The 27,434-nt window shown below is 37.1% G+C and overlaps 1 protein-coding gene across 2 annotated transcripts in view; it reads right to left on the minus strand.

Annotated features, from left to right (window-relative positions):
- Positions 1-15,954, minus strand: part of GTF2A1L (general transcription factor IIA subunit 1 like) — a 47,451-nt gene extending 31,497 nt beyond the window's left edge. The window contains exons 1-6 of one of the 2 annotated variants that reach the window (XM_058551276.1): positions 15,934-15,954; positions 13,120-13,221; positions 12,785-12,908; positions 5,184-5,239; positions 3,222-3,306; positions 1,189-1,778 (exon numbers count right to left, since the gene is read on the minus strand). In XM_058551276.1, the coding sequence (XP_058407259.1) occupies positions 1,189-1,778; positions 3,222-3,306; positions 5,184-5,239; positions 12,785-12,908; positions 13,120-13,221; positions 15,934-15,954 (978 nt within the window). The remainder of the gene's footprint in view (positions 1-1,188; positions 1,779-3,221; positions 3,307-5,183; positions 5,240-12,784; positions 12,909-13,119; positions 13,222-15,933) is intronic. The other variant, XM_058551277.1, reaches the window with a different exon arrangement.
- Between the last annotated feature and the right edge of the window lie 11,480 nt (positions 15,955-27,434).

The following is a 27,434-nucleotide window of genomic DNA, read 5'->3' on the forward strand; positions in this document are numbered from 1 at the left end:
TGCCAAAAATCTGCAAAGTTCATACAGAGTCCCGGAGAAAAATGCCTCCAAAAATTATAATTGATGAAAACAAACACTTATTTTAAATGTACAGTTATTTTTATCTCCAAACCAAATGTCTCATGAGTTTAGCCTACATTTCTTAAGTTTTACATACTATGTGGAAAACATAATGAAAAAAATACTCAAAAAACATTTGAATCTTAACACTTTACACCAAAACTAAACTCAAAACAGACTTACTAAAAGATTTTGAACAGGCTTCCTCAAACATCTAAAACAGGTCAAATAGTTTCTGGCAGTCATTTTGTTTGTTTGTTATCCTTCACTGTGCCCTATATGTCCCCCTTCTACCGAGGAAAATATTAAGGTGGCACTTAACCATCCATTGCTACAGATTTGTACAGCAGTTCTAGAGGACCACTAAACCATTAGATAGGGACACAAACCTTTAAGAACTTGTCATATGTCACTAAATTGTATAAATGGAATTAGTTCTAAGACATAGTTTACATTTGTAAAAAGATAATGCAAGATTTTTTTTAATTTTAGCATCCAAACTTCTCCATGAATCTTTTTGCCATCACTATGAATTTCTTGGAAATTAATAATTTCCAATATGGAAAGTTAACTAGAAGCTGTTTTCTAAGTTTGAATTTCAAAAGAAATTAAGTTAACTAGTATTTTAGCAAGCAGGGAGAAACAAAGTACCTGCTAGCAAGATAATTCCTCATGTAGGGAAAACTTTCATATGGGAAGTTTAGGAAAATTAGGCAGAGTAAGAAAAAAAATAATTTGAATCTATTTTGTATGTTAAGTATGACAATGAATTACCTCAAAATATTCATTTAATTACCAGGATGGATTTCTGAGTCTTTTAAATTTTATCTGCAGAAAAAAACAATTCTCACAATGCAAAGGAGAGATAAAATGGATTGCTTAAAACAAATGCATTTTTTAAAGAAATATTCTAATTTTAATTAAAATTAAAAGTTTAAAAATGCTGAGCATAAAGACTTTAAGAACTGATAGTTATATATTAAAAACAACAATAAAAAAACAATCTTCTAAAGAAAAAACCAAAACACATATACTTCTGAGTAACCTTACAGCTTAAAAAACACTCAGGATGTCTAATCACTGGCCACTGTTTACCCTCTAATACCATTAAGTTGAATACAGAACTACCTTCTCTGAGACAGGTAGGCTGCTGGGCTCCTCTGTATTTCTTGGCTGCTTTACAGAATCACATCCAAACATCCTACTTTTAAGACCATGAAGCTGAATATCAGACATGTGCTGGTCCCGAGCACCCTGAGGGCCCTTGAAGAGGGGCCCGCCATGCAGATTTTGAATCATGCTAGCTGAAACACTGAACACTGGCTCCACATTAGAATCTGTTTGAAAGAGCTGTGGTGGAAATACAACACCTGGAAGACTGATATACTGAGAGCTTTCCGGCTGACTCAACAAAGTTTCAGACATGATTTTATGCTCATTTCCAGGAGGCACAAGTATATCACTGGTGGTATTTTCTAAATGTTTCCTATCCACTGTCCCAGAATGAAGAATTGTGGGTTGTTGGAGCACAGTTTCCATTCTATGTGATTTTTCAGTAGTTGCTTGAAGAGAACATGGGTTCAGTTGTGGAACACTGGTCTGTATTACTGAAGGCGGCCCAAGCTGCTGAATTACTTGGTGAATTGGATGCTGAAGAATACTTGCTCTTCCAGAAGTCTGTGTCATCATAATTGGTACATTGACTTTGTAAAGGTGACCTTAAAAAGGAGAAAACAAAACTATAAGTATAATAGAATCCTAATTTCCTTTAAAAGAAAATCTCATGCACAACAGGCTGGGAGGAAATATATCAATATGTTAATAGTGGTTATCTCCAGGAGTTTTTCTTTTATTCTTCAGATTTTTTTGTATTTTCTACAAGAACTATGTATTACTCTTATTTTTAAAAATTAAATATGTCTTGCTTTCACTCTAGCCTTTTCCCACTATTGCTCATATGGCACATTTTGATATATACTACCAATATTTACTCCATACACCTCTCCCACTGTTTGATAAATAACAGCGTTACCAACTCAAATTGGGATTTTAACAAACATACAGTGGTCCCTCAGTATCCACGTGGGATTGGTTCCAGGACCTCCTGCAAATACCAAAATCCATGTATGCTCAAGTCTCATAGTTGGCCCTCCATATCCATGGGTTCCACATCCACAGATGAGGAACTTGAGGCTACTGAGGGCCAACTGTAATCATGGAGAATGTATTTCATATATTTAAGATATAAGATGTCATATAACAACCATAAGTCTATCCGAAAAGAGTTTAGTAATTTCAGAAGTAATCAAATTTCTTCTCCCTCTTTTCTTTAAAATAATACTAAAAAGAAGAAGAAATTTATTTTTTGAGCATTAAGTTAGGTGCTTTGCTTAACCTTTGCAACAACCCAAAGAATAAGTATGATTCTCTTTCAGATCAAGAAACAGTGCTCTGGGGGCTGGCCCGGTGGCGTAGTGGTTAAGTTCATGTGTTCTGCTTCAGTGGCCCAGGGTTCACAGGTTCAAATCCTGGGCATGGACCTACACACCACTCATCAAGCCATGCTGTGGTGGCGTCCCATTTACAAAATAGAGGAAGATGGGCATGGATGTTAGTTCAGTGCTAATCTTCCTCAGCAAAAAGAGGAAGATTGGCAATGGACGTTAGCTCGGGGCCCATCTTCTTCACTGAAAAAAAAATTTAAAAGAAACGGTGCTCTGAAAAGCAGAGGTTGGTTAATCTCCAAACTTTTTGGATATTCTTTCTATTATACTATACAATCACCAATAAGAAAGGCGGCAGAGGTTGATCAATCTAATCTTTAGCTTTTCTTGATTAGGACTACAAGGGACACAGATACGTTATTTTGTATTTGTCAAAATTTAGATAACTGTATTGAATTAAAGAAAACGTATAAAAAACCGTCTTATACAATGTCGGGAAAGAGAAGTGGGAATGAAATACAGGACAGGCCTAGTACAGGTTGTTTTGTGGTAGACTGCCTCCATAACAATGATAACTACCATTTATTATTACTTTTAAAATAAGTTTGATTAAAAGTTCCTATAACTTCTGGTATATAGTTTAATAAAAATCATGAAAATTAATCCAGAAGTCAGTACCAATGCTAAAAACAATACATTTTTAGACTATACTCTTACCAGATGCTGTCTGTAGTGTCACACCTGCTGGTACATGAATAGGATAACCAGGAAGAGTAAAGTTTGCCCTGGAGTTTGAGGTGCCCTAGACATGAGAAATTTGTATTAGAAAGTTAGAAAATGGCTTTACTTGTAATTTTTTTTCCTGATCTCACAGAGGGTCAAAAAAGCTGATTCGGGACAACAGGACAATAGTTTGACACTGCTTAACCTTAGGGCTGAGTTCTTTGAATAAGACAGCTATTTAATATCTGATTTAGATTATCTTATTAAGGATAAAAGGAATTCTGTTCTACAGCCACTGGCGATGAAGCTAGCAAGTCTTTTACGAACACTGACTCATAAAACTTGCCCACTACATAGCTTTGCCTGAGCCACCAATTCTTAAGATGTCAAACATAAGAACCGCAGCTGTTTATAGGAGTCCTCCAGTCTGTAAGTTGATCACTAATGGTATTTTAAAGTAAATAATATGATAGTGTCTAATTTTTATTTTAGAATAATTAAACCTCAGGGTTTTAAATTTTTTTAACTACTAAATGAAAAGACAAAGAAACATTTTTGCCTATCAGACCTGCAAATTTAAAGGATTGATTAATAACATACAATGTTGGTAAGGATGTGATAAAAATCAGTTCTCTCAGACCACTCCTTATATGAGGGTATATGGTACAATCCTTTTGGAGGGCAATTTTGCAATATATACCAAAACTGAAAACATGCATGATCTTTGACCCAGAAATTCTACTTCTAGAAATTTATCCTGATTACCTATTATCACACAAATACACAAGGACACAATTACAAGTATAACCAATGGAATGCTATATTAGAAAATAACCAAAAATAATTTAAGTGTCCATCAACAAAAGATTGGTTAATTAAACTGATATATCCACTAAGGCTAATCAATATTTAACTGGCATTAAAAAGGGTCCATCTATATTACTAAGTTTAAAAAAAAATTACATAAATAGTACAGGGAATAATTCTACTTTTACGCTGAAATTAATATAACTTTCACGAAAAAAATCTAGATGGATATGATCAAACAGTTACAACAGTTATTTTTGGGGTATAATACTGCAGGGCTCTTTCACTTTTCACTTTATAAATTTGTTTGTTTTTAACTTTTTAGAAGTATATTATTTCTTTAATCAGGAGAAGAGGTATTTCCAAGAATTTCAAAGACAGATATTCTTCATTGGTTTCCTATCAAAAGCAGCACCATTCTTCAAAAATCCTAGTGAGGGGTGTGGTTTTTGTTTTTAATAAAAAAATGAAAATAAACGGCCTACTAAACCTTTTTTTTTTTACCCTAGAAAGGTAGCGCATGGGCTGAACGAAAATGAAAAATAGCTAGTGGATCATACACCATAGGTACCATGGACAAAAGGTAAAAGAGAAAGAGTGCTATTTCTCCCTACCTGAAAACTGCTAAATTTTCTATACATGTGTTTTAATTTTACTTTCTGCTCCCAAATCCTCAGGAGAAAATCTATACTCTAACCTCTGCTATACAAAGGTAAAAAAAGACCAAAATATTCCACTTAAATAAAAGGAAGAACTATGATGTGGCTCAACTGTGGGGAAAAAAAAAATCAGAAAAGATACCATATCAAAATTATCTATTTAGGATCCACCAAGTATATAACATTATGCAGTGTATTAAAACTCCATACGATGTAACTTCAGAAATTTCCTAACTTTGTGGGTATAGTCTTGGCAGATGCTAACAACTGCTCTGGAAGATAGGAAAAGTTGGTAAGAAAAAGTCAATTCGGGAATTCGTGAGTTTTTGCAACATTTATGTTATAGAAGCTAGTCCTGTCTCCCCATCCCTTACCACATATTTTCCCATTCAACTGGAGGATTACAAACTACATCTATGCCCAGACTTCTGCCACCATTCACTAAAAGTGGGTCATATCTTTTAAAACATATCTTAAATAAGCTACGTACCAGTTCTGCTGCGGTAAAACTGGGAAGAGTTCTACCAGCAGGAATAACTAATGATGCTGCATGAAAACAAAATAAACATTATAAATTCATTAGAATTTACCAACTTAATAAAATTTCTAAGTATAGCTTATTTTTTAAAAAATATTTTCCATCACTAATTTGTGCGACCATGGTGAATTCTAAACTTCCTGATTCCAAGAGAGGTAAAAAGTATTATTCGTTTTTTCCAAGAACTTTAGATAAAGACTTTACAACTAACCTACTTTAAGTACCAAAAGAAAATATCTCATTGTAATCAAGCATACAAAATACTTAGGCTGTCTTCTGTAAGTCAATGTAGCACTTATTCTCCATTACAACTTTTCAAAGGGGAGAAAAAGTAATATTTGTTCAAGTGGCACATTTCCAAGAGACTATAGTATTGAGAAAATATATGTAACCCAATAGAAACCATTCTAAATTTTATAGGTTCAAAATAAATTTCAATTCATTCATTTCATGAAAAGTTATTTATAATACTTTGCCCAAGTAAGCAAGCACAGCTACAGAGTTTTAGGAATAAATGAATAAGAACATGTCTCCTGAAGTCTTTGCATGAAACAGGTAAGACTGCTAAGAAAAATATAAGAGAACAAATTCTTAAGAAAAACACCAACTCAACCTGCGTTAAAGCTGCAATCTCATATGTATTTCCTTTATTACCTACCAATTTCTATGCTACCTATCTCTTCACTTACAAAACATCTAAAAGGTGGGCCAAATGGTCGTAAATATAATCATTAAAAAATAAGTCTAAAGAACAAATAGTAACTCCAGCAGAAGGCTCTCAGTTGATCAATGTAACCTTAAACCTTACCTCAAGGTTCATTTGACCCAGCTGAATATGACTGCTGGAATATCATTTTGCTTTTTCTTTAGTAAAAACAAGAATGTTTTAGCATGTTTATGCAGCACATATGTATTAAATGTAATGTTTATTATGGCCTTTTTTCACATACTGCCTTAAGGAAAATTACCCCAAAAATCTGTTTCTGACACTAGAATGGCTCCATTATATAGAACAAACAGCTCAGAAGAGCAAATATTTTTTTAAATAACCATTCTTTCCACATTAAGACAACAGAAGTGAGGTTGTCTTATATACAGAGATTGATGGTTAATGAAGCACAAAATTATTTTTATCCTCTGTTCATCTACGGCTTTGCGTATTAACAGGCATTCTTTTAGAAAGGCTAAATTAGAAAGAATTGGAGTGGCAGGAACACAATGGTATTAGTCTTAATTAGTTGAAGTGAGCAAAGCTTAAGCTGGTACAGCTTAAGCCATAGCCTGAGAGGAAACAAAAATCTGTTAACATACTGAGGCAATTAAATGAATTTCTTGAAGAAAAATAGCAACAATCTTCTTCTTTTAAATACCTTGCAATAAATCCTAAAGGATAATTCTCTATACTTATGTAAATCAAACGGAGCTATAAGAGAATTTTAAGAGTTTCTTTACAGCCATCAGAATAAAAGCATTGAACAGAGTTTATAGTGAAGTTTCATGCAGCTCCTACTTAATTTTGATACTAAATTCACAAGTTATACACACCATTTATATACATTCACAAATTATATATACCATTATATGTGCCTGAACACACTTTTTAAAATATTCAAGAGAGTTTCAATAACCAATTAAGTTTTAACTGAATACATGTTTTTACTTAAAATGTCAGAATTTTGGTCTTCATGTATATATTCTAGAAATATTAAATTTCACAAACAATAGACTTTAGAATATAGAAAGAATTCAATCCCACAGGTGTAATTTAACAAATTTAGTAAAAATAATATGGCATAACAACATTCACATTTATAAGTGTATTTTTCCCTACACACCAAAATGTCTTTGATACATTAAGGCAGTTAATTTCATAATTCTTGGTCCCATTTTGAACCATTCCAAATCTTAATATCCAAGTCAGATGATTCAAGAGGTGCAAAGACTGGTCAATTTCTTGTCTGTGACGACTCATTAGCATATGGATGTCTCCTGATGACCAAACTGAATATTCTAACTCAAATCACCTAAAGAACCAACAGCATTGCTCCAATTTTCACCAGATCTAAGTTCAAGAGCAACTGAACATATGGTTTAGGAGTTTTAATGCTCAAAGACAGAAGCCACCACAAACCTCTCAATGTTCCTGTTCTTCCCTTTCTTCCTCCCACAATGACTAATGGTTTCATCAAAAAGACCATGTGACATGAAGACCAAATAGCAGAAGCTTATTTGAATTGCCCTAGAAATAAGGCAATTACAGACAAGATGACTACACGTCCCAGTCTGCCCACATCCTAGTTTACACCTTATTCTGAGGTTATTATTAATAGAATCCCATTTCTCTCTCAACAGTGCATTACAGGCAAAACACCCAGAATACAATACAATATTCAAGGAGAAAAACAAAGTTGGAGGACTGACACTACTCAACTTCAAGACTTACTATAAAGCTGCCATAATCAAGACAGTGTGGTATTGGCAAAAGAACAGACAAATACATCAATGGAACAGAATAGAGAGCCCAGAAATAGACCCACATAAAAATAGTCACCTGATCTTTGAGAAAGGAGAAAAGACAATACATTGGAACAAAGGTAGTCTTTTCAACAAATAGTGTTGGAACAACTGAAAACATGCAAAAAAAAATGGATCTAAACACAGACCTTATACCCTTCACAAAAATTAACTCAAAATGGAGTATAGACCTAAAATAAAAAGCAGGAGAAAATCTAGATGACCTTGATTGTGGCAATGACTTTTTAGATACAACACCAAAGGCACAATCCATGAACGAAATAATTGATAAGATGGACTTCATAAAAATTAAAAACTGCTTTGCAAAAGACAATGTCAGGAGAATGAGAAGACAAGCCATAAGTTGGGAGAAAATATTTGCAAAAGACATAGTTGATAAGAGACTGTAATCCAAAACATACAAAGAACTCTGAAAACTCAACAATAAGAAAACAAACAAAACTCGATTAAAAAACGGGCCAAAAGGGCCAGCCCAGTGGCATAGTGGTTAAGTTCACGCACTCTGCTTCAGCAGCCCAGGGTTCGTGGGTTCAGATCCTGGGTGCAGACCTACACACCGCTTGTCAAGCCATGCTGTGGCAGCATCCCACATACAAAACAGAGGAAGATGGGCACAGATGTTAGCTCAGGGACAATCTTCCTCAAGCAAAAAGAGGAAGATTGGCAACAGATGTTAACTCAGGGCCAATCTTCCTCACAAAAAAAATAAATAAATAAATGGGCCAAAGACCTTAACAGACACCTGCCCAAAGAAGATATACAGATGGCAAATAAGCATGTGAAAAGATGCTCCACATCATATGTCACCAGGGAAATGCAAATTAAAACAACGAGATACTACTCCACCGCTGTTAGAGTGGCCAAAATCCAGAACACTGACAACACTAAATGCTGACAAGGATGTGGAGAAACAGGAATTCTCATTCATTAAAGGTGGGAATGTAAAATGGTGAAGACAGTTTGGCGGTTTCTTACAAAACTAAACATACTCTTACCATACAATCCAGCAATCGCACTCCTTGGTATTTACCCAAAGTTGAAAACTTATGTCTACACAAAAACCTGCACACAGATGTCTATAGCAGCCTTATTCATAATTGCCAAAACTTGGCAGTAACCAAGGTGTCCTTCAGTAGGTGAATGGATAAATAAACTGTGGCACATCCAGAAAATGGAATATTATTTAGTGCTGAAAAGAAATGAGCTATCAAGCCATGAAGAGAAATAGAGAAACTTATACTAAGTGAAAGAAACCAATCTGAAAAGGCTACATTCTGTATGATTCCCACTATACGACATTCTGGAAAAGGTAAAGCTATGGAGATGGTAAAAAGACCAGTGGTTGCCAAGGGTTGGTGTAGGGGGAAGGGATGAATAGGTGGAGCACAGAAGATTTTTTGCACAATAAAAATATTCTGTATGATACTATAATGATGGATACATGTCATTATAAATTTGCCCAAACCCACAGAATGTACAACCAAGAGTGATAATGTAAACTATGGACTTTGGGAGTTCTTGATGTGTCAATGTAGGTTTACCAATTGTAATAAATGTACCACTCTGGTGGGGAATGTTGATAATGGCAGAGGAGGGGCGAGGGGTATATGGGAAATCTCTCTACCTCCTCTCAGATTTGTTATGAACCTAAAATTGTTTTTAAAAAATTACATTTTATAATTAAAATTTAAAAGTGGATTATAAATTATATATGATCACCTTAACAATAGAACAGTAGTTCTCAAAATATAGCATGAAAAACCCCTGGGGCTCCCCAAAACCCTTTCAGGGTGCTCATGAGGTGAGAACTATTTTTCATAATACCAAGACAATACATGCCTTTTTCATTTCTCACCAAATATTTTTTGTTCTGTTTTGTTGACATTTGCACTGATGACACAAGGCAATGATGAGTAAAACTGAAGGCATCTCAGCATGAATTAAGGCAGTAGCACCAAAACTTACCAGTGGTCACTGGATTTATTCTCCCCTGCCACTCACTCACAGTTTAAGGGAAAAAAAAAAAACAGCAACAACAAAACTGTTTCACTTAAGATAGATGTTCCTTAATGTAACCATAAGAATTACTTTTACCAAATTTCAACCCTCAGGTATACTTCCTTTTAATATTCTGTGTGATGAAATGAGAACACATAAAGCACTTCTGCCACATACAGAAGTACAAAGAAAAACATCAGAGCTATTGTTTAAGTTGGGAGCTGATCTAGCCTCTTTTTTCAAGAAACACTATTTTTACTGAAAGAATAACTGACAGAAACTATGGTTATTCAAAGTTGAGTATCTGGCAGACGTTTTTTTGAAAATGAACTAAGTGTGCCCATCACTTCAAGGAAAACAAACTGACAGTATTTGTTTGGCAATGATAAAATTCAAGCTCTCAAGCAGAAATCAGAATTTTGCAAACTTTGTATCCAGCACAGTGAGCCTGACAGCTTTCCAATACTTAAACACTTTCCTGATGTGTGGTGATATTAATGAACATGATTTGTTTTATCTTGTATAATGAACAATGTGTCAACTCCATAACTCAGTGAACCAATATTTTCCAAATAACCAACATATGTTACAAAATTACACACTCGTTAAAGAGTCAAAGTACAAGATATACCAATGAACCTGAACATTATAAAACGTCCACTGATATGGTTTCATATTCCACTTTGCATCTACCCTCTCCGAAACTGCCACCTGTTGAGTTTTAGTGTAGCATCAAATTATTTGAAAATGCTATTCAAGTACTCCTCCTTTTCTAATTACATATCTGTAGGAGGCAGGATTTTCTTTATATACTTTAGCCACAACAACGTATCACAACAGATTGAATTTAGAGAATCCAGCTGTCTTGTATTTGGTCAGACATTAATGAGATTGGCAGAAAAGTAAAACAATGCCATTCTTCTAAGTATTTTTTGTTCTGGAAAATAGTTACTTTTAACAAATATGTTACTATGTTAACATATAATCAACTCTTTAAATTAATAAACCAATGTTTTTGAAATTTCTGAGCTTTAATTTCTAATATGGTAAATAGATACCTACAACCCACATAAAAGAAAGTTCTTTGAGGTCCTCAATTTTTAAGTGCAAAGGGGTCCTGAGACCAAAATAGTTGACAACTGAAGATATAGGAAATTATTAAAGAAATGGATAATAGTCAAAGAAAATATGATAGGGCAAACAAGTTTTAAAGGTGGAACAACGGCAAATGACTTATTCCATTGTAGATTTAATTTGAACTTCTCACAAGAGAGAAAAAGGTTGTAGAGGTAAGTTAGTTTAGGTTATTTTAATCAGGCTTTTAAAAGCATACAATGAAAAGATATAATTAAGAAGTACTTCCATTTCATGAGGCTATTTACTTCAAGAATCTTATTGTAGGGTACCTAGAAGTGAAGAGGGATAGGAATAAGGCCTAGAATGCATTTTTAAAAGATACATGTACTTCCTCTTAAATCATTTCATTATAAACGATACAGAGGAAAATAAGGAGAAAAACTGTCTTGTTTAAATGGAATTATTTCTATTATTCTAACTTCTAAGACAGAGAATAAGAATAAAGTGCTAAGTGAAAGCCAGCTAATTATATTAGTAGCAAGACTATTTTGTGATTTAAATCACTGGTAATATTACCATCTTGCGGCAAAATCAAGTACTGCAATTTTGAATGACAAAGAACCTGAGAACTGTTAACCATGCTTTTGAAAAAAGTCAAGTAGTTTACAAGCCACTCCTAAGTAAAAAATCTTTAAAGTTCTTTAATAGAGACAAAGAAAAATAATTCAAAAGAGTATTATTTAAATAGAGAAATAAAAGCATGCCCTAATAAAACAGTAAAGTTAAAAACAAAAGCATAGCCAAAAGCCCCACCACTGATGAAAATGTTTCAACGTATCAACTTAGTAATTAAAAGTGCCACTGCTAATTCTTATAGAGCAAAGTTATACTTTATAAGCATAATATTAGATAAAAGTTGTGTTTGGTAATTCAATATTCATTGTTAAGTTATCTCATTTTTATAAGTTATAATTGCTGCCACACTTAAATTCTCTCATTTTGTAATAGAGGAGGTACTAGCCTCCTTACTATTTTCTCTTCACCTTGGCTGAAGTGATTTTCATGTGAATTTTCCCAAGTATGCAATGAACAATCTAGTTATTACTGACAATCTAATCCAAAATCTACCCTCACCTCTTGCAGACATTAATCTATTGAATTGCAGCTAAACCCAATAAAACCTATTTGTGTGTGTGTGTGTCTGTGTATAGACATATATACACACACATTAGGGTAGCATAAAGATTATAAGAATCAGAGGAGAAAAGAAGAAATAAAGGCTAGAAAGATATGACAGTATCATTTTATCTTTTATTAGCTAGTCTTTTCCACTTTAAAATGATACACATAGCACGGACAAATGTTTCCCTTAAAAGCAGAGGTCTAGATTCATTAAGTCCAAGAATAAAGGTAAGATGCATATTGTCAATTTCTAGCCATCACTGTATATATCTAAAACAGTGAGGTAGCCTGAATATTCTCCATATTCTTGTTAACTCTCCATTTTGCTTCCAATACAATAACAGATGTATGATAAATACAGAAAGCAAGAAAGAGAGAAAGAATGCACAAGCATGCAAGCACCCATCTCTACCTCTGCTGCTTCTGCAATGGTGGCTGGATTACTCCTCGACTAGACCTAAGCAAATTCTCTGAAATAACCAATGGGTGCTCCCAATAGCCCACAAACTATATAACTTGTTCCTCTGAAGTAAGGCTTTGTCACCTTTGTGGACTTTAATATTTTAAAAACCTAGTTTGAATAACCTAATTTTTTTTCATTACATGGGGCGATGATTTATTCTGTATTCAGTTAATAGCAATGATTTTGAGGTCCAAGCCCTCTCACCTTAAGAACACGACCCTGCCTAATTCAAAACCACCACCAAACGAGAATTTGTTCTGAAGATCCAAATAGTACTAATTTACTAACTGTATCCAACCTGTTGATGACTGCAATGTTTGGTGCAAGCTGTGTGGCAAATGAACGGTGAACAGAGGGGAATGGACGCTATTTCTGAAGAAGTCTTCTGTTGCTTTAGACTGCAAAACCTTTGTTTCCCAAAGCTGCAGAGAAAAAAAATGTTTACTTTAAAAAAAAAAACTTTTATAGGATATTTTTTTCCTTACATTTTTTAAATTAAATTGTCAGCTGATGGCACAATGAATAGACAAGTACTAAACTATAATTAAGGGATGAGAACTATAATTTATCAGTTTTTTAAGCTGAAAAATAACAACAAGAAGACAGAGAGAGAAACTTGTATTGTCTACAAACCTGCTTCAAGTCTTTTAAGACTTGTTCCTCTATACCTTCTTCAGCAAATAGATCCCGTACTCCTTCAATTACATCTTCAATTACAGATCTGTAGAGTTTAGGCTACATAAAAGCAATTGTTAAAGTTTTAAATTCTCCAGTTTGAATATATTCAGCCTTAAAAGACACGCAGTGTACACTTTCTAATCTTGTAGTCTAAAGGAAAACCACCGTAAGGATTTTTGCTAAGTGCATCCTACTCCCAGTAGCTTCCCATAAATTGTGTTAGCTTCAGACCCATAGTCTCAGTCTACCTACAAGTACAGGACTACAATAAAATAAAAGATAATAATCTCATTAAGATGTGTGGTTACCATTGTGTTACTTGGCTTTTGTGTCAGTATTTAACCTCCCCACTCCTTATAAAAAGGGAAATTAAATTTAAGTCACGTGGAAATGAACCTTCTGTTTTCAATTTACCTTTTTCTCAAAGAGGCCAAAGGAGCTTTTTTAGAGTCCACTATATTATTTCCACACATGTAAATAAAGTCCAAGCCATAAGATTGCGGCAAGCACTTAGAATAGCACATAGAATAACCAAAGCCCATCCCACTTCCAAAATACACATAATTAAAAAAAAATATTCTAAATCATTGTCAAGTAAAAGCACAACTGCACCAAAATGGATTTCCTAACAGAAACTAAAGAGGATGTGAATGAACCTTGCCTTTCCAAGATCTGCATATTGCAGAGACTTAAGTAACATCCTAAAATGCTTCCTAATAAAAACATGCCATGACAATAGTTTTAAGCAGATTTCTACCCAGATGGAACATTGGTCAATATCAACAGAAAAATAGCCCTGTGAAACAAACTCAGTCCTTCAAACCTACGTAAACTGTGCTCCACTCCCACCCCAGCCCAAAATGGCAGTGCTAAGTGTCCTAACAATACTGATCTAGTGGAAGTTCCACTCATAAGAAACGGGAAAACAGGAATTTAGTTGAGTTGCTCTTATTTCAAATTGCTTAATCAGGCCAAAAGGAAAATTGTGGCATTCTAGGACTGCTTTTTCATACTACCCAGTAAATACTCTAAATGCTCCTGCTCATGCCAAGAGTGGCACGGTTTTAAACTAACCCTTCTGCAGATCCAGGGTAAGCTGATGAATAGGCCAATCAGTACAATTTAAATAATACATTCTTCACAAGCATATCCATTAAGATTAAGTGCCCTAGATTAGTTGCTTCTTCTTAAACAGTTTACCCTGATAAACGCATACTAAATTGACGCTTCAGTGTTAGTCCTAGCTAGTGTTATCACATTTAAAGCTAGAGGAAAAAATTCCTAGGGCTAAAAACATCTTCAAGATATGCCGTCAGGGGCCGGCCCGGTGGCTTAGTGGTTAAGTGCGCGCGCTCTGCTACTGGCGGCCTGGGTTCGGATCCTGGGCGCGCACCGAGGCACCGCTTCTCCAGCCATGCTGAGGCCGCGTCCCACATACAGCAACTAGAGGGATGTGCAACTATAACATACAACTATCTACCAGGGCTTTGGGGGGAAAGAAAAAAAGGAGGAGGATTGGCAATAGATGTTAGCTCAGAGCCGGTCTTCCTCAGCAAAAAGAGGAGGATTAGCACAGATGTTAGCTCAGGGCTGATCTCCCTCACACACACACACAAAAAAGATATGCCGTCAGAGTGTAACAACAGCTATCAAAAATAACCCATTAGAACACAATTTTTCAAAAGCAAAGTAGGTACTGAACATATTTTCTAGGACTACAGTTAGGCTTCGTTCTCTGTTATCTTTATTAAAACTATGTATAGCCAGGAACTCCATCTTAACCTCTTCTCTATTTAAAAGAAAACACACACACACTCTCCTTGGAGTTCACCATTAGAAGAAATGGTATACTTACACAGTAAGCTTATATTCAAGCATAAGTATTTTACATATCTCAAAACACACTAACATCAGAAAATAGATACACATTAAAATAACAACATGCCTCTAAATTGACCATTTAATGCTGCATATGTATACACAGAACCCATAAAATAACACAGATCTGGACAAGCACATTGCCTTTCACCAAATGTGAAGTCTGTTGAGATGAAATGAAAATAAAAGTTAATCTCTGATTTTCTTTTTTTCTTTAATTCAGATTTTTAAGACTGACTGACATTCTCACAAGTACAGTTTAGCCTGTCAATTCTCACTGTGAGGTTTAGGTGCCCCTTAAGGGTAGGAGACCAGTGTTTGTGTTTTTTAACTCCAATTGTACACTTAAGCATTAAGATGCTAAAGGATGGGGAAATGGCGTGGGGGGGGGGGGACGGGACACGACTCTAAAAATAGGTGGTAGGGTAACATAAAATATCACATGACCTGTTACTTCAGGTAAATAATATAGCTTAGAAACAACAATGGCCATACAAAAATTAAGAACTATAATTAGAGTATAACTGAACTCGGTAAATTTTCTAAACACATAAGAAACGGGGAGGCTTAAGGTGAGTTCCACCTCTAACAACCTTCTAAACACCTCATTCTAGAAAACTGCAGTTAGCGTGCAGAGTGAGGAGGAAAAGAGCAGGGACATTTGTTCTTCCGGTGGGGGCCAGGCCCAACTTCCGGCTGAGCTACTGGCCCTCATGGCTTCGTCCAACGTGGAGGAGAACAGTCGGCGCCCCTAAGGGAGAGGGTTTCTGACAGTCTGTGAAGGGCCAGGAGATTAGAAAAAGGGCGTGCAGAGCTCAGCTGCCGAGAACCTGGAACCCGCGCTCCCTCTACAGAGAGCGCAGGCGGAGAGGCCAGGCAGTCCCTCCTTACCACTGGGTTGATGGAGGCCATCGCCGCGGCTCCAGTGCCTCGCCCCTCGCGCCTGCGCAACACGTGGTGCACCGCTGAGGACCGCTGGATGCACTGATCAGTCGGTGCACGTTGCCGGGCAACTACGTAAGGACGCTGGGGGCGGGGCAGGGGAGGAGAGAAAGGTTAATGAATTTAGCAGCGTTAACTGGCGACGCTGTGGCAAAGCAGGGAAGAGGTTGGCCTACGTGAGCAAGGAGGCCAGCTGAAATAGGGTGGTTAAATCCCATCTAACCACCTTTAGGCGGTTCACATGACCCCGAAGATCCTTTATTTTCTCAATCTGTGAAATAAAGGCTAAGAAAATAGAGGAAGGGCGATGCAGCGGTAGATCCACGTTCACCTTCAGCTTTAAAGGGGTTGGGCCAGGAAAGAAGGGAGACTAGTGGTATCTGTCCTCTCCTTCTACCAGCTTTCATTCCCCTCACCACGCCCCACTCTGCAGGTGAACTCCAGTAAAAGTATAACAAGAACCAAACTCTTCTAAGTTTGGTTCTCAAAGTGTGGGACAGCAACATCAGCATCGTCTGGGAACCTGTTAAACTTGCAAGTTATTGGGTCCCACCCCAGACCTACTGAATCAGAAACTCTGAGAATGGAGCCCAGCATTCTGTAACTTTAACATGCTCTCCAGGTGATTCTGATGGAAGCTTAAATGAGACTCACTGTCCCAAGACAAAGATTCTCAGCTTTGGCTGCACACGGAAATCACCTGGAGAGCTTAATAAAGGTTTGGCACCTGAGTCTCACCCCAGAGAATCTGATTCTATTCTGCAGCCAAGGTGGAGAACCACTGCTAAAATCAAGTCAGCTCCCTAACACCACCCTAGCTCCTTTTCCTCCTCAGGCAGAAATCACCACTTCTTGATTTGCAGTAATTCTCTCCCTCCCCTGAAAGATAAAGCATCTAGGGGCATCACTTGCCTTGGGCTGAGGGTGAATGTAAGCACAGATAACCTGGAGGGCTAGAAAAGGGAAGAAGTCATCTATTGCTAATACTCTACCTTTTAAACAGCCTTTCTAGCCTGCAGACGAGCCCTGACCTAACCAGGTGGCTAAGTTATTTAATCATTAAAAATCCTATTAGGTTTCAAATAGGCTGTTTACTTATTTATTTGTGTCTATAAGTTCAATAGAGCTATTTATGCCCTACCACTCTGTATTTGCTTTGCCTGGATCAGGTACCTTTTGGTCTGTGAGTTTCAAGCACCTGATTTATATGAAGCCCTTTAGAAGACTTTCCTAAATTGAAAACTATCTAAAATTTCCTTTACAAAAAGCCAAGAACTTTATATAATAATTTTTAATGATTGTATCTCTACCTGGCAATTTTCTATCAGAAGTATTCAAAATGACTTGTCTTTCACCTAAAATAGAAAAGCTAAAAGCAGTCATTGATTCCTACTGATATTATAAAATCCAATTAAATTATTCAAGCTGGGAAATAAGAAAGCTGAAAGATCTCTTGTTTTCTATCTTTTTCATAGCCAAGTTTTAAAACTTTATTCCTAAATGCATAGGACTAGTAATCAGCTAACTTTTTGTGACAACATACTGTTTTGTATTACTTCATTGTGTGTTTTACCCTTCTCAGGGTTATACTGTAGATCGTACATATTTTTGAAATTAAATTTGGGCCTTGGTACCTATAAAGAGTGTGACTTAGAGTTGAACTGCTATTGCTTAGTATGTTTAGTAGACTCAGGTACAAAGAGGTTATGTAACTTTGGCAGAGAAATGTCAGCAGCTTTCCATTTGCCCCTTGTGATCTGTCTGCATGGTCACTAGTAGACTCAGCTGTAATTTCTTCCCAATAACAGAGGCAATGACTCTTAGAGGAGGTAGGCTTTAACCCATGTTCTAGGTAAATCCGAGTTGCAAATCTGCTCTAGACCTGTGGTAGCCAGCTTCCAAGATGACCCCTAGTGATTCCCACCTCCTGGTATTCACAGCCTTGTGTTTTTCCCTCCCACATTGTACCATAGTTTGTTTGGGTAACCAATAGAATAAAACAGATGTGATAGTGTATCACTTCCACAATTATAAATGACTGTGGCTGCCTTCTTGGGCTGTCTCTTTCTCAGATCACTGACTTGGGGACAAGACAGCTGTCATGTCCTGAAGACACTCAGGGAGCCTATGGAGAGGCCCATATGGTAAGGAACAGAGACTCTAGCTCATAGCCAGTGAGAATTAGAAGCCTGTAGACAATCACATGAGTAAGCTTGGAAATTGATCCTTCCCCATTTGAGCTGTCAGATTATTGCTGCCCTGGCTGACAGCTTAACTACATTCCTTTGAGAGACCTTTAACAAGAACCACCCTCTAGGCATCTCCCAGATTCCCAAGCCTCAGAAACTGTGTGAGATAATAAGTTTATGTGTCGTTTTAAGCAGTTAAGTTTTGGGGTAATTTATTACAGAGCATGAGATAACTAATACAGGGCCCATTCTCTGAATGGACTGAGACTAGTGGAAGCTTGGTTTTTCCTCATTGTACTCTCAGCATTTAAAGTTTCTTGAATACCCTCATCAGTCACAAGAGCATTTGAAAAGTATGTAAAGGAATCTTTATAGACATATTTGATAGCGTTGACCCCAGGTTATCATCAAACAAGCAGACTGTTATGGCCACATTTCTTTTGTCAATTTTTCAACTCAGAGGGGAAATGTGTTGCATACACAAAGCACTTTTGATGCTAAAAATGAAATTTCAAGATCCCAAGCCTCAGTGAGGAAATTTTACAGTGACTATTTTTTATGATAGTAAATAAAGAATAAAAAAGGAATGCTGATCTTTGGTCCTTCTTTGAGTACACAGTTCTTCGAAATTACACCTGTGGCAAAACATAAAGCTCTTCCCCAACTGCCCATCACAATTCAGAGCATCAGATTTTCATTTTCTCCTGCTTTGTTTAGAGACTGTAATATATATTTAATATATCATTAGTAATCAGCACCAGTTTTGTAACATTTATGCAAATCTTAATACAGTCATGCCTCTTTTAATGATGGAGATACGTTCTAAGAAATGCATTGTTAGGTAATTTCATCATTGTGCGAACATCATAGCATGTACTTACACAAACCTAGATGGTATGGCCTACTACACACCTAGGCTATATGGTAATAATCTTAGGGGACCACCGTCATATATGCGGTCCGTCATTGACCAAAACCATTGTTATGCTGCATATTGACTGTAATCAGATTAATTTCTTTGCATTCTGTGTGTTCTCATTACTTTTGCCTAGAGGTTTCAGTGATAGTATTACAAAAGTAAAGAAACAATTTCGCTTTGCTTATTGTGAGAAAACACCATATCTATGAAGTCCTTTCTCTGAATAAGAATGTAAAAAACAAAATGTATTTTAGAAACAACCCATTATCTTTTACATATCAAATTTTACAGTCAAATACAGGGCATTTCAGTAATTGTATAGACTCTAAATAATATATTTATCAGTAATGAAAAAATACAACTTAGTCTATAAGCACATGGCTTGAGGCAGCAAATATTTATAATTAGCTCCTTAACGTTTTGCAACCAATGCACTAAAGCCAGCAGTATTGTTTCTCTGCCTGTTTCATCCTTCACATCTTCCAGGAAATGAAAATCCAGATAATCTCTGCCTCACCTTGTAACTTTGCAATGGTTACAATGTTGGTAGTTCTGATTTATTTATACTCTGCACTTTTGTAACATTTTCCATTTTCTAATACAACTCCAAAATCAACTTACGTTATTTGAACACCAGATTCTGTTCCACCATGATGAATCCCTCCCTCCCACCCAACAGGAGTTCAGTGAAAATGACCATGTGACACAATGCTATAGTCAACTGGTGACCTTATCACACAGTGAAACACTGTTAATGATCACATTACTGCCTATTTCAAGATATTTTAAGGCTAAAGAGATGTATACATTGTGTACATATGAAAATTAGTGGCTATAATTAACTCACGGAAAGTATGGAGGATGACTTCAAACACAATTTTCCCCATGGCTACTTTTTCAATATTCTCGTCAGTGTCTTGATAAGGAGTCAGTAATTTCCTAGCTAACAAATGATTCCATTTTCATTTCTTTAATCACAGTGTGTATAATCATACATGAACATGAAATATTAGCAAGGATAATGCCCATTGCCTCCAGTTAATCTTCCAACCTAAATTTCTGCTTAGAGAAGATGGAGGTAAAGACCAAAAAAATGATTTCAGGCTATGACCTGGAGAGAACCAATCAGCTTTGGTCCCACAAGAACTGTACTTTTCTTCTTTCCTAATTTGTCTCATTTTATGAGGTAAATGGCAGCATCTTGAATATTCTATATTGTTATCTTAGGTGCTTCAAATATCAGGAAAGGCAGGAACGACATGGCATGAACACACTTCTTCCTATTCTTTCCACTAAGTACAGCTAAAAACTCTGGATATTATATATAAAACAAACATAAGAAGGGGGCTGGCTGGGTGGCATAGCAATTAAGTGCACGTGCTCTGCTTCGGCGGCCTGGGGTTCACCGGTTCGGATCCCAGGCGTGCACCGACAAACCGCTTGTCAACCCATGCTGTGGTAGCGTCCCATATAAAGTAGAGGAACAAGGGCACAGATGTTAGTCCAGGGCCAATCTTCCTCAGCAAAAAGAGGAGGATTAGCATCAGATGTTAGCTCAGGGCTGATCTTCCTCACACAAAAAAAAGACTACACAAAGAAATACTCTCAAAAACACTGTAGATAAATCAAAATGGAATTCTAAAAAAATGTACAAGAACCAACAGGAAGGCAGGAAAAAGAAAAGAGAAATAAAGGATAGCAGGAACAAACAGAAAACAAAAGACAGACACAAACCAGTGTTGGCAGGGATGTGAAGGAAGTGTAAAATGGTGCAGCTGCTTTGGAAAACAGTTTGGCAGTTTCTTGAAAAGTTAAATATATAACTTCAATATTATATTTAAATATAATGTTTAAACATATTGTATTTAAATATGATATATTTTAAAAATTAAAAATATGAAGTTACCATATGACCCAGCAATTTCACTCATACCCAAGAGAAATGAAAACATATGTCCACACAAAGCTTGTACATGCATGCTCACAGCAGTGCTGCTGATAATAGGGAAAAAGTCGGGAAAACCCAAACGTCCATCAACTGATGAATGGGTAAATAAAATGTGGGCTAGCCCTACAATGGAATACTATTTGACAATAAAAAGGAAGGAAGTACTGGTACATGCATGAACCTGGATGAACCTGGATGAACAACGTGAATGAACCTCAAAAACATTATACTAAGTAAAAGAAGCCAGAGACGAAAAGCCTATATTGTATAATTCTATTTATACAAACTGTTCAGGAAAGGTAAATATATAGAGACAGAATTTAGGTTAGCAGTTGCTTGGAGCTGGGATGAGAACAAGAGTGATTGAAAATTGGCTTGAAGGATCTTTTAGAGGAGAGGGAAATGTTCTAAAATTGATTGTGGTGATGGTTGTACAATTCTGTGTATACACAGTCATGTGCCATATCACAAAATCTTGGTCAACGATGGACTGCGTATATGATGGTGGCCCCATCAGGTTAGTACCATACAGCCTAGGTGTGCAGTAGGCTTTACCATCTAGGTTTGTATAAGTACACTCAATGATGTTTGCACAGTGACAAAATCTCCTAACAACCCATTTCTCAGAACATATCCCGTTGTTAAGCGACACGTGACTGTACTAAAAACCATTGAATTGTACACTTAAAACAGGTGAATTTTATGATATATAAATTAGTCCTCAACAAAGCTGTTAAAAGGTACCAAGGGAGGCTTTCTTCTTTAGGGTGGACCTAATTTTTTTAATTGTGGTAAAATACTCGTAACAAAAAATTTGCAGTCTTAACCATTTTGGAGTGTACAGTTCAGTGGCATTGAGTACATTCACATTGTTGTGCAACCATCACTACCATTCATCTCCATAAGTCTTTTCATCTTGCAAAGCTGACACTCTGTACCCTTAGACAATAACTCCCCATTTTAATTTGAGGTTATATTGTATCCTTGTGTGGACAGGTCAAGAGAATTAAGCACCTGGCATTGTTTCACATGCAGGATAAAACCTTCTGCATGAATGGTTGCAAAATACTTTTAACAAAAGACAGATACTCTCATTTCATAACCAGAAATAACACTTACTTTATTGGATGTTGGGTATTAAATGAGAAAACACGATTCGTGGCACATAGCAGGTGCTAAAAGGCTAACAGTAGTTCCTCTTCACTTTCAGCAACTTTTGAAAACAAGATTAAATCAAGTTTAAAAACAAACATTTTAATCTTTTCAACCCCTGACAATATGTGTCTGTTTATTAAGAAAAAGTATATTTGTAATTATAAGTGAGATAGGTTTTAAATTTCTTGAGGAAAGAGGCTGTGTATTATTCATCCTTATATGCCCCCTGAGTTCCTAGCATAGTACCTCCAATATGGAAAACATTACTAAATGTTATTGATTTGAATTTATTGTTAAACTGCTAAAAAACGGAATTTCTAGCCTATCTGTGGGGGAAAAATTCTGGACTAAAATGCAACTATCCTTAGAAGAAGTAGTGCATTGATCAAAATTCATCCTATCATTCATTCATTCATTCAATATTTTTTTATTTAACATATAGGTGATAAGCTCTGGCTAAGGGATCAGCACCCTAACACTGATACTACCATCACCTACCACCACTTCTGTATTGGGGCCTCTTCCCAGAAAATGGGAAATCACTGTGGGCAGAGCCACCCAAATCAAACACCCAGATGGGTAGGGGGGAAAGAAAAATACACAAGCAATTACAATATAGTGGGATTAGTACTAAAAATTACTTATGAGGAGCACCTAACCTGAATGGGCAGAGTCAGGGAAGGCTTCCTGGAATGGGACCCCTAAACTTAGATCTGTGGAGTGAGTAAGGGACAAAGGAAGGGGGCAAGGAAGAGTGTTCCAGGGAGAATACTCTGTGCAAGACAAAGCTTGGGGCATGAGAGAGAACGCAGCGGGTTTGAGGAAATGAGGGCAGTTCTGTTTGGCCAGAGGATAGAGAACAAGGCAAGTTGTGGCAAAGCAAAGGCTGGCTGGTCACTAAGTGCCAGACCGTGTGTTCTCTACTGGCCGCAGGGTGGAGTGTGGACTGGAGGACAGCCACCCTGGAAGCAGAGAAGCAGGAGTCTGTGGGGTGAGGAAGGATGAGCAGCTCCGTTTGAAAAGCCTGCAGCAGAAGCAACATGCACAGAGAGGAGCAAGAAGATCTAAGTTACTGATGAATATCCTTTCCTGGCACTCAAGCATATAAGGCAAAGAGGAGGAGAGGGGGAAGACCCCATGAGACTTGAGGACGTTTAGTGGGAAGGAGATGGAGCATCCACTGATGAGGGAAAGGCAATAAAAAGAGGGCGACAAACATCAGCTAGTACACAATTTTACCCAAGGCCACTTCTGGTCCCAGTGTGAGTTTAATATAGAATTTGTCCTTTTCCACAATGAGTGCTTAGCAAAGCCTTTGAAAAGTGTTTCAGAATGTCTCAAAATTATCCACTGGAGAGGCAGGCTCTTGGCATTTAACAATATCACTGTTCAAAGATGCTCTTTCCTTGTCCTTTTCATGGCACTGGAGGACCTTTGGGTGGAATTCTCTCTGAGCAGTGTGAAAATATCAAAATAAAACCCTATGACAAGCACTGCAACTGGGCTCCATCTGCCACCCCCACACAGCCACTCACAGATCTGCAGGGTCTCTCTCAGAGACGAGAAGCAGAAAAAGAGACTAAATTCTACAGTGTTCACAGTTGGGCTTCCCAAATCAGAACATTTATTCTCAGTTAGAGGGAATTAATAATCTCAGTGCCAAAATCACAAGAATGTCCTTGTTTGGGTCAGTACAGTTGATATTCAAGTATTAATACCAGTAAAGAGCATATAAATTGAAAGACACAACCTAGGTATTCAAGAAAATAAAATTAAAGTCCATCATAAAGGGTCCTTCATGGGAGTCCACAGACACCCACCCTCTGTGGGAGGGTGAAAAGTCTCTGAATCCAGTTCCATTTCTGGAAAAGAAACTAAGAAATAATACCTTGGATATATAGGCCTGCCTGCTTCTGTACCCATAAACTCTGCCTTCCCTCCTATTGCAATGGGTGAACTGTTCACTCCCTTATCTAAATCAGCCCCTCTGCTAGTGCCTCAGATCCCATCCCCTCTCATCTACTCAGAAATATGGCCCTAGAAATTTTCTCTCTCTCTATCTTCTGCATCATCAGTTTTCCTTTCACTACGGGATCACTGCCAACATGCAGAGATATGCACCATCCAGTGGTATACCAAGGATCAGGAAGGGGGCATTCAGTCCTGGGTGCAGGCAATGATGACATGCACTGTGTGTAGAGAATTTAAATACAATAATAAAGCCCACTACAAGTCAATCTGCTTGCTATTATCACCATGCAATTCTAAGCAATGCCTGAGATAAAATACTTCCCCCCTATTTTTTTATTGGCATAGTGTTCTGAACAATTGCTGCAATTACTTTTGAGTTTTAATAATGCATGTGTAAGCTTCAAATCAGCATATTTCAATTTATTAGCATTTAATCAACATTGTATTCTATGTAGAAGTTAATTTGGAAAACTCCCAGTTATACAGTTGGACCCAGGACACATGTGAACTCAGATATACATATTCATTTTGGGAATTCATAATGGTCCAGAATCGTTCAAACTTGCTTCAGGGAAGTTGTCTCCATCCCCTTTGGTACCACATATTTCTGGGTTAAAACCATAGATTCAAAATAAACAATGATCATAAAGATGAAGAAATAGAACTTGAGTTACTTCAATTCTGTCATTGTTTGTGACTATTTGGAGTTGCTATTTTTGTCTTTAAATTTAAAAGAGTGAAATAGAATGTGAATGGCAAGACATAATATTTTTGCTTGGTAAGTTTTATTTGGTTACCTTTACACATGAAATATTTATTGTAGTTGAGTAATAATATCTTTAAAATTGAAGTTCATTCTTCTATTTTAATCATTAATTGTTTTAAAACTAAAGAAGGCATCAAGAAACTAACACATTACATTAGCAGTTGCTTAAATTGTACCTTTTGCAGATATTTTTATTTCATTAAAATGTGCTTATTAGTTCCTGGACAACTATTTACATAGAATGTTATTACACCCAACTGTAATAAATAACCAAAGTACAAACTGTTAGGTAAATATAACTGTTGAATAAATAGTTGTGTTTTTTTATCCGTAGGAACTTGGAGGAATTTGCAGATGTTCACAAGATTGTGAGACCAGCAACTAGTTCATAATTATTCTGAATTTCATAATAAAATCTAAAGCGAGATTTCCATACCAACCTGAAATGACATTGACCAGTGGAGCTCAGCCAAGAAAAAATTTAAAAGCAAAACAAGAGTTGATTGAAGCAATGGCTGAAGTTATTTTGAAATGTGTAATGCCTTCAACACCACACATATAGCTAATGAAAACTCTGAAGTACAAGCTGGCACTTCCAAAGCACCTATGATAGAAACAACGCAAGATTCAGGGACTGAATTCATGTGACTGAAAGATGACAAGGAATCGTTTTCTGTAAGTGTTGACAATGAAGAGGAGAAATAAAATTTTAGCAAGAGTCAAGTCAATAAAATAAAAAAAAAGTAATAGTGAAGAAGAGACACTAGTAAAGACCAACACCAAGACTTCAGTCCTAAGGCAGGTAGAGGAGCTAAAGAAGATCTCATCCTCATCAGCTACTGTCGCAATGTTCATATTTACAGCAAAGCTCCTCAAAAAAGCCATCTACTCACTGTCTCCACACCCGCTTGAGTTGTCTGTCAAGGTCACCGATGATTTCCATGTTGCTGATGGTCAATTCTCAGCCCTCATCTTATCCTATCAGCAGCATTTGAGGCAGCTGAGAGAACTCTAGCTAGCTACTCTGCCTCGGTCTCCTTTCCTGGATCATCCTCATTTTCCTGACCTCTAAACTTGAGAGAGTCCAAAGGCTCAGTTCTCAGACCACGTCTACTCTTTCTATTCACTCCTAGGTGATGTCATCCAGTCTCACAGCTTTAAGTACTGACGTCTCTCAAAGTCATGTCTCTAGCTCAGCCCTCTTTCCTGCCTTGTATGCCCATTTGTTACTTCCTGTCTCCACTTGGCTGTCTAATAGGCATCTCAAAGTTAACACATCCAAACCTGAATTTCTAATCTTTTTCCCCAAACTTTCTCCTGCAACAGTCTTCCTCTTCTCCATAAAAGACAGCTCCATATTTTGTGTGTGTGTGAGGAAGACTGGCCCTGGGCTAACATCCCTACTCATGTTCCTCTACTTTATATGGGATGCCACCACCGCATGGCTTGACAAGCGGTGAGTCGGTCTGCGTCCGGGGTCCGAACCCATGAACCCCAGGCCGCCGAAGGGGAGCCCGCGAACTTAACCACTATGCCACTGGGCCAGCCCCCAAGACAGCTCCATTTTTTACTTGCTCAGGCCAAAGTCTGGGGGTCATTTTTGGTTCCTCACTACTGGGAATCCAGTCCAACCCATCAGCACACACTACTCTGTATTTCAAACAGGTTCCGAGTCCAACCATTTTTCGTCTCTCATCACCACTCCTGGTCACCATCACCTCTCACTTGGGTTATTGCAATAGGCTCACAACTGCTCTGTCATTGCCCCTCTTGTATATCCATAGAATCATCTTAACATGTAATTCAGTTCCTGTCACTCCTCTGCACAAAACCTTCTAGTGGCTCCCATCTCACTCCGAATAAAATCCAAAGTCTTTCCCATAGCCTACAGAGCCGTATGTGACCTGCTTCCCTCCCCTATCCACGACCTCTCTGATCTCTCCCCCAGGTATCCTCCTTGTTCACTCTGCTCCGCCACCCAGTAGCCATCTGCCCTCCTTGGCGTTCCTCCAATAGGCTAAGCACACTGATTTCAGCACCTTTGAACTAGAAGTTCCCTCTGCTGAACACAATCTTCTCTGGGAGATCTTGGTGCCTTGCTTCCTCATTTCTACTCTACTAGAATATCATCTCATCAGAGAGGACTTCCCTGACCAATCTATCTAAAATAGCATTCTTCTGCCACTATGTTGCTTTTTTTTTTCCTCATAGCAATGATGACAACTTGATATTTGCTTATTGTCTAACTTCTCCCACTGTTGTATATCCTTTACAAGAACAAGAATTTACTGTCTTGTGATTGCTTATCCCTAGCGCCTAGAAAAATGCAGGCACATAGTAAGCACACAGTAAACATTAGAATTAGCAAGACAATTGGAACAACAGTCACATAGCATTTTGAGGTGATTCAAAGTGACCACTTAAGGCAACCAATGTCTTTTTTTTATTATTATTTTATTGAGGTCATAATGGTTTATAACATTGTGAAATTTCAGGTGTACA

The sequence above is a fragment of the Diceros bicornis genome, chromosome 12 (genome assembly GCF_020826845.1).
Source record: "Diceros bicornis minor isolate mBicDic1 chromosome 12, mDicBic1.mat.cur, whole genome shotgun sequence".
Lineage (NCBI taxonomy): Eukaryota > Metazoa > Chordata > Mammalia > Perissodactyla > Rhinocerotidae > Diceros > Diceros bicornis.